This window comes from Anser anser, assembly GCF_964211835.1.
Source record: "Anser anser genome assembly, chromosome: 19".
NCBI lineage: Eukaryota > Metazoa > Chordata > Aves > Anseriformes > Anatidae > Anser > Anser anser.
The window spans coordinates 6,581,107-6,592,215 of record NC_139740.1 but is presented as its reverse complement, the minus strand read 5'-3'; the positions used below and the strand labels follow the sequence as shown (position 1 = coordinate 6,592,215).

Sequence of the window (11,109 nt, the reverse complement as noted above, 5' to 3'; positions counted from 1 at the left end):
CACACTTTACTACCACGGAACAACTCCCAGATGTGGGGGCTGTTACTGGAAACATAGGCACGAGCTGCAGTCGATACAGACTGTCAGTGCCCCCCAGGCTCAGCAGCCTGCCCGGCTGCAGGCTGCAATTGAAAGTTGGCTTTGTAAGGGGCAAGTGGGACAAAGATACTCCATTACTTCAGCTAAACCTTAAATTATTATACAAAGCCTGCTCACGCACTTGCAGGTTTGACCTGTATTTTGCCAATGACAAGCCTGTGTTCTCCAAGCAATGGTATGGTGTGCATTTTCTGAGCAGCGGCACGGTGTGTACCTCTCCCATAGCTTCTCACTTAAAGACGTTCCGTTGCTGCAAGCCACCAGCAAAAGGGAAGCTCAGCTATAGCTCACATCCTACTCTCTCCCTGATAAGACAAACAGCTCTTCCTGCAGGAATGGTTCTCTCTGTGAATGTACAGGGAAAGGGAGTGTTCCCAGAGAATTTCTTGAATGCTTGACAGCTGAGAAAAGTCATCAATCCTTGTAAAGAAACTCGAGTTCAGGTGGGTTGTGAAATGAGCTTTCAATTAGCCCTATGAAGGCTCACTACTAGATAAAAAAGCAGATGGGAGGAGGGATTCCTACTCCTGGACTTTGGTTTTGCAATACTCGAGAAGTGGATCATCACAATAATGCTGGGTTATGAGTATGGGGCTCATGTGATGGTGATGCTTCGTAAAGGACATGAACAAGCCAAAGAACAACATGATCGATGCAGGGTTACCAGTGAACAGCCACTTTTAAAGTTGACATGGCATTGTGATGACTACAAGAACATGAAACTAAGCTCATCAAAATAAAACTGCAACTATCAAATTATGCCATTTATTGAGTCAGGCCACCTGATATTTTCAGTTGATTTTTATTTCAGAACTATTTGCGTGGATATATTTATTTGTCAAAAGGCACATAAAGCAACATCATTCACTTGCTGAGAGCCAAGAGCATAGATCATTAAAGCCCTTTTCCCAAGACATCAGATGACTGGCATTACAGGCAAAACGCAGCTCAGGAGGCGCAAATCAGAACAGCTGGGAGTGACACCTCTGACTATCACTGTCTGCAAAATCAGCAGTAGGAAGGCAGAAAAGATGAGAAGGAAAGTGTGTGCCTGGGTGAACCCCAAAGTCAGTTTGTGAATTGCATCTTGTGACAGATTTAGCTGAGCAACTGTCACTGCGCGGAACCGGGCAGGTAACCTTTATTCTCAAGTCTTGACTAGCTCTCTGGCCCCAACTGGTGTTAAAGATTAGAAATTAAACTTGCACGCTATTAAACTTGAATCCCTCAAATTACTACAACGTAAGTTGTCAAATAGTGTGTTGTCTCTTTTTCAAAAAACTCAGAATCTGAGGGTACACAAAAAAAGAACAGTGTCAGTCATCAATTTGACCACCCTACACGCACACATGAATATGTATACACACATTTGTTTTTCCCCATTAAAAGACCACATCAGAGAACTGCGATAGCCTTTAATTTTAAGACAGTGTTTTTCTAGGTCTAGGAAAATCAGGTACGCATCACTGGAATCTCCTGAAGCCCAGCACACAGCTCAATGCATCAATGGGAATGCTTGGCACTTCCTCAGAGGCTCTCGCAGCAATGACTTACAGCAGAGAAACAGAGCCAAAAGTAACACCCATGATAGCTGCACTGGAAAAATGCACGTTGAACTAATCATACTGTTGCAAAACAACACAGAAATTCCCTACTTGTATTTGAAGGACCTTCCAAAGTTTTGAGGTTAAGAAAAAAATAAAAGGTCCATAACTTTTTTGTATGCTTTTGTATACTTTTTTTTTGGATTTTTTATGTATACAGAGTCACACAACATCCTATATCCTCTGAGATTTCCTGCCAATAGTGCCAGCTTACAGGTTTATGGTTGGTTAAACCATGCAAAACATGATTCAACAAGCATCCATCCCGCTTCGGGGATGTGCTTTTGCAATTTGGATGCTGCTGCTTTTTGCTCAAAAGCCTGATACTGGTTTGGGTATAATGCAAATTTTGAGGATTTACTCAAATCACGCATGAGTAGTAAATCATTTGAAGATGACATGCTGCCTGAGAACTACCCTTTGGGGATCCCTGAAGTGCAGGCCCTCCTGTCTCTGCTGCACAGGACAGAGGCCGCAGAGTAGCCTTCAGCCTGCAGGTGGCTGCAAAACCAGACTTTTGGCTCAGAAGGCCAAACCGCTCTAATGAAACAAGCCGGTCACCTGTACAGGCTGGATGAGGCTCTGGAGAGCCTGAGCTAGCGGGTGGTCTTTAAGGTCCCTTCCAACCCAAGCTGTTCCATGGTTCTACAAAACTCCTCCTTGAGGAAATCTAGAACCCACCTGGGAGTTAACGGATGAAAAACTATGGCCACGCTACTGTGTTATGACATGGAAGATATGCAGAGAACATCTCCATCAGGGTTCAAGACAGCCTGCCTGAGCACAGATGCAGTTCTCCAAAGGATTTTAGGAGAACTGATAGTTTCAACCATAAAAACCATTGGAAGGATTCAGTTGGTTTAAGCCTGTGCTGCCGAACAAGCCATGCATCTCGTGATGCTGGGGCTCCTCAACCAAGTACCAGGAGAGGACAGTAGCCCCAGGAAGCTTCTCATATTGCTTGCAAAAGCCTGGAGTTGGATAACTAGGGCAATTGCAGTCCTTGGTGAATGCATGGGAGTGGTGAAAGTACATTTGTGAAAACTACTGTGAGGTCTTGTATAAAAGAAATGTGTTTCTTCAGGTGATGGCTAGACTTTGTTTGAGAAGGATGCTGCTGTCATGAAGGCCTGGTTTGTCTCTTTTATAGATGATGCTTCAAATGGCTGTGACCTTCTGCTTTCGTAAGCCTGATTGGGTTTTATAACACCTGCAGAATTGAAGGAAAAACATCTGTGAGGCAAAGGCACAGGTCAATTTCACTGAGAAATAAAATCAGATTGCCTGTTAGGCTTGGAGATGTGAAGTCCTCAGAGAAGCTGCCCTGCCCCACCTGCTACCGTACTGCCTGTTGCTCTGAAAGAGGAAAGTTTGCAGATTTGCAGCTTCTTCACCCAGAGAGTTCACAGTCTCTCTGCTGAGACCCTGCCCTGTTTCTGCAGCCATCAGCCTGTGCCTCAGGGGGGTCTGGGACAGCTCTGAAACATCACCGAGTGTTACACCACAGGGCAGGATGTCAGGAGAGCCACCAGCAGAAAGTTTTTTGCCTACCACACCAATATGTCTACTGATATGTCTTAACAGCATCATCACCATGAGACTACCATGGCTTTGTCTTTACTGAGTTGTGTAAGCACTTGCATAGCTCTTGTTTTTCCCAGATAGCCTTGTGTTTTATCTAACTGTAGATGTTCAACAGTCTCTGCTTGGTACCATTGGCTTCCTTTATAGTTAACAGAGAGCAACAGGCATCTTCACAGGCAAGTTCACGTCACATCTTAAACCTCATTTTAAGTGGGATGAATCACCTTCTCAAGACAGCTGTCTCTCTCCATTCACTAGAAAGGGAGCAAAAGAAAAAAAGCTTAGGCTACAACTAACTTCTAACCAAGTTAACCTTAAACAAATTAATTTGGAATTTCTAGACTCTTAGAAGGAAACAACCAACTACCAGGGAAGAGCCAACAGGAGCATTTGGTTGGATGAGGTAGTTCAGTAGCTGAGAGGAGACATCTCAGCTTCTGACAATACAGCTTCAGGTCCCATAAACCTTGGAGCCAGGGATGTAGGGGAGGGAGCTGCAGGCTGAAAGGGTGTCTGTAGGAGTGTGTAAATGATCAACACACAAGTATTAAAACCACTGCAGAGTCACATAGGGGCATAGGGCTAGAGATATGGGATTCAAATCTATTAACACAGCCTTGATGCAGTGAGGAAATGGGCATCCACTGAGCGTAGTCCTAGTAAACACACCTAGCCTTTTGTTGAACACACTCCTGCCTTTGTAGCTAAATGATTTTACCATTTATCATAATTAAATCAAAAAAAAAGTAATTGCTTACCTTTAAGAATCTGATAGAGCACTATGACAGGTCCTAGGAAAACAAGAGCAAGAAAGTACCAGCATTAGCAAAGAGTTACTTAGAAGATTTAAAACTAATAGACCTGCAGTTGTTTTTCCCTACTTACATTAATCCAGAATGCCTGAGCAACTGCTGTCTATCTAAAACAGATCCACAGGCCTTGTGTTTCTCCACAACTCTGCACCAAGTGTGAGGTATAAATAACCTCTGAGAGGGGTACCTCTCGGCACGGATAATGCTTTGTTTGCCACATGGCAGCACAGCTGCAGCCCAGGTCCTATACTCTGTTCTAGCACAGGAATTTCTGAAAAGCTGCTTTAGCACTACTGCACTTTAAGAACAGTGCACTATGCTCTCTATTCAGTCCATACAGCCCATCCCAGTCCTTTCTGTGCATATTAGTTTGCAAAAAATAACAAAAAAACACCACCACAAACAAAAACATTTAAAATATATTCTTTTCTAAGTTAAGAATATATTCTTTTCTAAGTTAAAACTGCCTCTCAAGTGCGATAACTTGGCTGCATTAGTGTGGTGGTGAGGAAGTTTATTTGTGCTTATTTGTCATACTAAAGCCTGATGGCTGTGGACTATGTCACAGCACCAAACACAGAGGTGGAGTCCAGGCCATGTGCTAGCCCAGCCTTCCCCCTTCACAATGAATATCACTTAGCAACTTTTTAAACAATTTTATGGAAACGAGATACAGAAAGAAAACGCTGTACACCTCCATTTCCACTCCCGAGGCTGCTTGTAAAGGCACGTTATCCATGGGAAACATAACGTTTTGTCAGACTGTACCTTGACCATTTCGGGTTCTTTGAACACAATACAGCACCAGTGCTGCTGCTGCACAAACCCCAAGAATCAGGAAAGCGGCAGTGATGCCAATTCTGTTGCTGCTGCCTGGATCTGTTGGATTATCTGCAGAGCAGAAGAAATCACAGGATTCAAATGATCAAACAGGTATGCCAGGAAATGAGCCTGCCTCATAAGCAGTTATTTTAATACCTTAATAAGTGCGCGCAGGACAAGTGTCCTCTTAGCCCGGAGGTAAAGTCCCATTTGTTATTCACTAGTAAGTGGAATTCTGGAATCTTGTTGCACGCCCACCACATTCCATCTTCTCTCAGCATCCCTGTATCTATTGCTGGATAGCTACAGATACAGCCACTTATGCCTATATCCAGGACTGGTATATATGGATAAATATGCCTAGGATGAGGCACCTGCATAGGTTGGGGGAAAGCCCCTGAGTTTGGATGCTACAGCACATGTGGGTCCAAGATATGAATGTACAGAACATTCCTCCCAAAACACCTGTGAAACTACTCACAGCAAGCTATCTGAGCAAAACTGTCTCAAAGCTAAAGGCAGACAAACACATGAAGAGACTAACCTAGAGTTATATCATCAGGGGGCCTGTATATTGAGCTTGTTTTCTTGCTTTCAATGTAGCAGTTCAGGTTCCTGACATATGCTTTGGTTTCATTTGTCTCTACTGCACAGCAGATTTTTTCCTCCTCTGTGATGTGATGCGCCCCATTTTCTAGGGAAGGCGAAAGATAAAAGCAGCATTAAATATAAATATGGATCATTTATAAATTTTTTAACCAAGGGTTATAAGTCAACAACTTAGATTCTTTGTGTGCCACACAAAGTTGAGGTTGCTACGATCATCCTTAGTTCAATAGGTGTCAGATTTTCTTCTCACTAAAGCTGATGAACCCTTCTATGAAACAATAGTCAAAGTCTTCAAATATGAAGATAGCAAAAAATTTTCATCAGTAATTAAGAACATGAAATTTTAGGGCTGGGAGGGAAGACACCGTTGTTCAGGGACGGGCTTGGCATCATTCAGCAGGTCATGAGCAATTGCATTATACATCACTTGCTTTTTACGCTTTGCACTCTTGGAGCCACATCCTACATGTACTGACAGGCATTTTCATTTCTCATCCTGACAGTCTTGTGAGAAAACTGGCAGGATTATTTACTGAATTGTACAGAAGAACAACACAGAATGGCTCGTTAGGCTAGACCTGAATTTCAGTGTATACTGACTAAAGTATATCAGATTCATACATTGCAAACCAACACAGAATTTGATCATTAGAACTGCCGTTGGAAAAAAAAAAAAGGTATCTTCATAAATCAGGTTAACATGTTTCACAATAATAAAAAAAAACAAACACTCATTTTGACAAGTTAGTTTTCTCATTAATCTCACTGTCTGCCCAAATATATTACAGTTTGGTTTCATGACCAGAAAAGTATTATCTATATATTCATAGCTAGACTCCCAGCTGAGTTTACCTCCAAGCTCCAGCTTGCCACAGGATTCTCCTATTCCCGAGTTGTTCTCCAAGATGATGGCATAAACTTCGTTAAGATACTTAATTTCTTGCTGAAAGCACATAATGATGTGAGTTTCACTGGTCACCAACTGAATAATGTCATTAGATAATGTCCCATTTTGTGTTTCTCCGATTATTTCAAACCTCTCGTAATTGGATAATTGGCAAATTTTGCTGTCACAATCTTTACAGCGATAAACTGTCACATTTATTTTGTTAGAGGAAGGGCCATTTGTCCCCTCAGCAGGGTAATCTCTGGACACAGCAATACCTACATGAGAAAACAAAGACAGCTATTAATCACCGGTTTCCTCCTCAGACTTCTGGGGAGATGAGTTCTGGTGGACGAACCCAGTTGTGGCTTAGGAGACATTGTCTGCCAATGGGAAGTTTTTCTAAGGTACTGGGTTCAGTCCCCAGAATAGTTTTTGGAGTTGAAATGTGATACAACTCCCTCACTGCTGCCTCGGGGGTTTGAACTAGGAAGCTGGCAGCCTGGGAGGTGAGTTGAGAGACACCTCCCCTCTTGAGCTAAGAGACCCCCTGCCCAGGCAGGTTCAGCCAAGTCATCCCTCCTTGTCTTCTCTCCTCCCAAAACTCCTTGGCACAATCCCACCAGGTGCATCTCCAGCACCTACGAGATCTCAGGACCACGCTGCCAGCCGAGCTGCCAGCCTGCAGCTGGATGCAGCGCCACTGACTCAGTCCGCTGTCCCCACAGGCAACAGCTTCCCAGACAAACCAGCAGGCACCTGCAGCCTGGCTGAGGTGCTGGAGCATGCCAGGGCTGGGCACTGACAGCTGACAGAGGGGTTTTGCTCTCTCAGACCCTTCTGGTAAAGGGCCAGTCCTTTAAGAAAGGATTCACCCCACCTGGCTTCAGGCAGAGCCAAAGGGTAAGTCATTCCTCCCATGGCAGGCAGTTGTAACAGAGAAGTGAATCACCTTCCCCTTCTTAATTTCTTTTCTCACCTTAGTTGTTCTGTGCTCTTAGTTTCAGCTGGACACAACCGAGCTTTCTATTAACAGTTGAAAAGTTTTTAGCTACTGAAGCGCAGTGAGAAGCAAGGAGCTCCATCAGGAGACTCACCTGGCTGCAGAGCGGGGCCACTGAGAAGCAGCAAGCACAGCCACGGGAAGCAGGCAGAGCCCGTTTGTCTGCCTGGGAGCATGGCTCTGGTGCTGTTGGATGCTCCACGACCCTGGCTCTGGTGATGTTGGATGCTCCACGATCCTGGGGCAGGCTCACCGGGCTCCTCCTGCACTCATCTCCCTGTTCGGACATTAAATAGCATCCATTACCTCCTTTCTGTTATCTTTCCCTAGTCAAAGAGAAAACGGCCTCCAGGCCAAGTGCTGTGAAGCTTCAAGCCGAGAAAACTGGAATTCAGTGGCCCCATGCGCATCACTCAGCAATACATACAACAAATGGCTGCCACTTCCAAAACGACACCAAAAATAGACACGAAAGATGTTCTGTGCTGAATGAATGTTTAGTTTAACCCAATATGAAATATTTACTGTTAAATGGAATTTTAATTTGGAAAAGTTGATGGAAAATATCTGTTCAAATTAAAAATAAAACCAGACAACCCTTAGTATTTCTTTCCCACTAATATCTTGGATTTAGTTAGAAAAGCATCCTAGATCATTTCAACGAAACAATAACAAATTTGTAAAGTATGTTTTAGTAAAACATGACTTCTAATTTCCAAAGGAGAAAAACTCTCAGAGAAGTAACCTACCTTTCCTCACCAGGCAAGCTCCAACAAACAATTAGCCCTTTGGAGCTTTTTGTTAGAAGTTTTCAGTAAAATAATTTTCTTGATATGTCACTGCCCGAGAAATACCTTGAGTGAGTTTCCAATTTATGCATGAACTCCTCAGCAGAAGTTAATGATCGCGATCATCAGTCCCCAGGAGCAGACGGGACAGGAGAAACACCGTCCCCAAAACAAGCCCCTTCCAGCTGGCACAGGAGGGACGCAGCCGATCTTGGAGACCAGCTGCAAAATTTCCCACGGAATAAAATCTGGGCCCCCCCTGCAGCACCCCAAGTTCTCGATGCCCCCCGCAGGGCCCAAGCCCAGGAGATGCTGGGCATGGCCCGGAGGTGCCGGTGCTGCCACCCGTCCGCTGCCACTTCGCACCACACGAGGGACCAATTCCTCTGCTCTGCGGTCGCTGCTGCTGTTTTCACAAATCTTTGATCTTGCAAGAATTTCTCTGGGTCCCACCAGCTATCAGCACCATTCAGACCATCGCGTGAGCACAGGGTCTTCTCTCTTTCTCTATCCATACATCTAAAACTGGTTCTGATCTTCTTTTTTTCCCAAAAAAATCCCCACATCATTCAGTGCCCTTCCAAACAATGCTCACTTAAAGTCTGCTTCCTGCTCTGCAAAGCATCAGTCGGCTGCCCCTGTCCCCTCGGGTCCCGAGGGACTGTCACCAACCTTGTCCTCCTGGGAGCCTGGCCCGACGCAGTGCCCCCGCAGCAGCTGCAGCACACCGGGCGGTTACTGCCCCGAGGTGAGGGACACCATGGGACTTCTGGTCCGGTTTTCAGCCTCCCATCTATATATTCTGTTTTCTCCTTCCCTTTGCAGCCTCCTTGCCTCATCCTTGCTCCTCCTCCTCTGGAAACATTCCTGCCTTCTCCTCCACCTCCTCTTTTCTTATTTCTAAAACCCATAACCCTATCTGCAAAGCCCTGCCTTCTCCCACTGCCCTGCCTTAATGATCCTCTCTTTTGGCAGGTTTCTGACAGTTATCTTGGCCACCTCCTACCATTTATTTTAAATTTTTGCTAACAATAAAACACTCAAATCTAAAACAGAACAGTTGCTTTGGACAGAAAACATTTTTCATCGAGGTTTTACCCCAGCTTGCCTTCCTTTTGGGGGCAATATGAATTCCCACATTCAGAGCTGCTCAAGTTGCCTGCACAGCTGGAACAAGGCAATGCCAGACCCTAAATGCAGACCAGCCACCAGCAGCAGATGACTGGAGCATCAGCTGCGTGGAGAGCCCCAGCAAGGTGTTCTGGCTTTGTTTTTGAAAGGAGCTACTGGAGAACAAATCCCCCCCTGAAACTCTCCTGCTTTTCCTTCTCCCATAAATTCATAGCAAACAGGTTGCAACAGACAACTCCAGTGTTCATCAAGCCAAGAAAGAGAGTCAATAAAGCAACAGCATCACTTCCCCCAAAGGAAAGGTCCTCTTTCAAAGATAAAGCCGAGACACAATGTCCTGGTGAGCCACCTGCATTTTCCTGCCCCAGCACAAGCCAAATTAGCTCATCGCTTCCTTGGCGTGTGCCCTCACGCTCCCCGTCCTCCCCCTCCAGCCAGGCTCAGGCGGGGCTGCCCCTTCTGCAGGAACCCCAGGGTGATGAGCGCAGGGCTGTGGGGGGTCCCCATAGCCCCCTGAAGGGCAGGAGGGAGCAGGGCTGCTGCCCTGGGCTTCTGGAGCACTTCCCCCTCCGGTTGATCCTGACACACAGTCACCAGCCCGCGGGAGCCCCCATTCTCCCCCAGCTGCAAACACGGCATTTCCCTGTCCCTCCTCGCTCCTCCACCCAGCCACACATCTTTGCAGCTTTCTGAGCACTTTAGTGTATGGCTCTTACAGTCAGGCAGAACGGTCTTGGTGGAATAACACAGTATATTTTCAGAAAAGGTTTATGTGTTACCCTAAGTAGCCTGTGTAAAGGACTTAATTAGGTTTCAGTTTGAAGCAAATGGTCAGAAGGAAGCAACAAAAACAACAATCAAAGAACTTCACAAGTGACTACGGATTTTTTTACACTCTAAGTTCTTTCCGGGAAAAGGAGTGGACTTTACATAACTCCAGTATTGCTTACAGTACCCGTTTCACTTTGTTGATCTGCTGACTGACACTCTCAACAAGCCTTTGCAATAAAGAAAAAACATAAGCAAAATCAGAGGAAGAGGCAAAAACAGCTATTTCCAGAGCAAGTACCTACAAGTGCAGTTTGTTACCAGCAGTTCCAGCAAGCAATCAGCAGGACACGGTCCTTGAGCTGAGAAAACTTCTTCAGAAACCAAAATTAAAAAATTCTTCCACCACAGCCAGTGGAAAACACTGCTGAGATTTTGCACTGTTTGCAGCACATTAAGGCAAGTAGTATGAACTGTTTCCCTAGTTTCATTTCTTTTATTTTGAAACCAATATCCTTACTGCCCGACCCTTTCTGTTTTGGTTCTCTGTTTTGTTTAGCTCTGAACCCAGAGCCTTCGGGGTCTGGATCCCCACAGGTCCATTTTGGGGTGCAGCAGCAGCCCCAGGGAAACACACCACCATCAGCTGCAGCGTGGGTGACAGCTTCTCAACGGAAAGGGAGAGAGCTGCAAAGATTTCTACTGCACCCTCCTGGCAAATTATCCTTTACGTGCAAGTTTAGTAGGATGACAACTTTGGTAAGGGGATGTCAGAAAAACATGCAAAGAAGTTATGAGAAAATAAATAATGGTTAACTGGATGTCAGAAAAATTATTCGGGGGTTATAGGAGAAGAAAGTACAATAATAGATTTATTCTGTAATTTCTGCAGTCACTCCCACCTACATTAAATTGCACTAATTAATGAAGCTGTTATGTTTTTGCACTCATATCAACAATGGGACAGCAGTGCAGAGCTGCTCAAAAGCTGACAGGCGGGGCT

At 45.0% G+C, this 11,109-nt stretch overlaps 1 protein-coding gene across 1 annotated transcript in view; it reads right to left on the bottom strand.

The window, feature by feature from the left end:
• Positions 1–885: 885 nt before the first annotated feature.
• Positions 886–11,109, bottom strand: part of LOC310884208 (uncharacterized protein) — a 61,304-nt gene continuing 51,080 nt past the window's right edge. The window contains exons 3-9 of the mRNA XM_083805666.1: positions 7,656–7,696; positions 7,514–7,623; positions 6,383–6,694; positions 5,466–5,615; positions 4,868–4,990; positions 4,046–4,078; positions 886–2,913 (exon numbers count right to left, since the gene is read on the bottom strand). Coding sequence (XP_083661792.1) covers positions 2,795–2,913; positions 4,046–4,078; positions 4,868–4,990; positions 5,466–5,615; positions 6,383–6,694; positions 7,514–7,595 — 819 coding nt within the window. The 5' untranslated portion in view covers positions 7,596–7,623; positions 7,656–7,696 and the 3' untranslated portion in view covers positions 886–2,794. The remainder of the gene's footprint in view (positions 2,914–4,045; positions 4,079–4,867; positions 4,991–5,465; positions 5,616–6,382; positions 6,695–7,513; positions 7,624–7,655; positions 7,697–11,109) is intronic.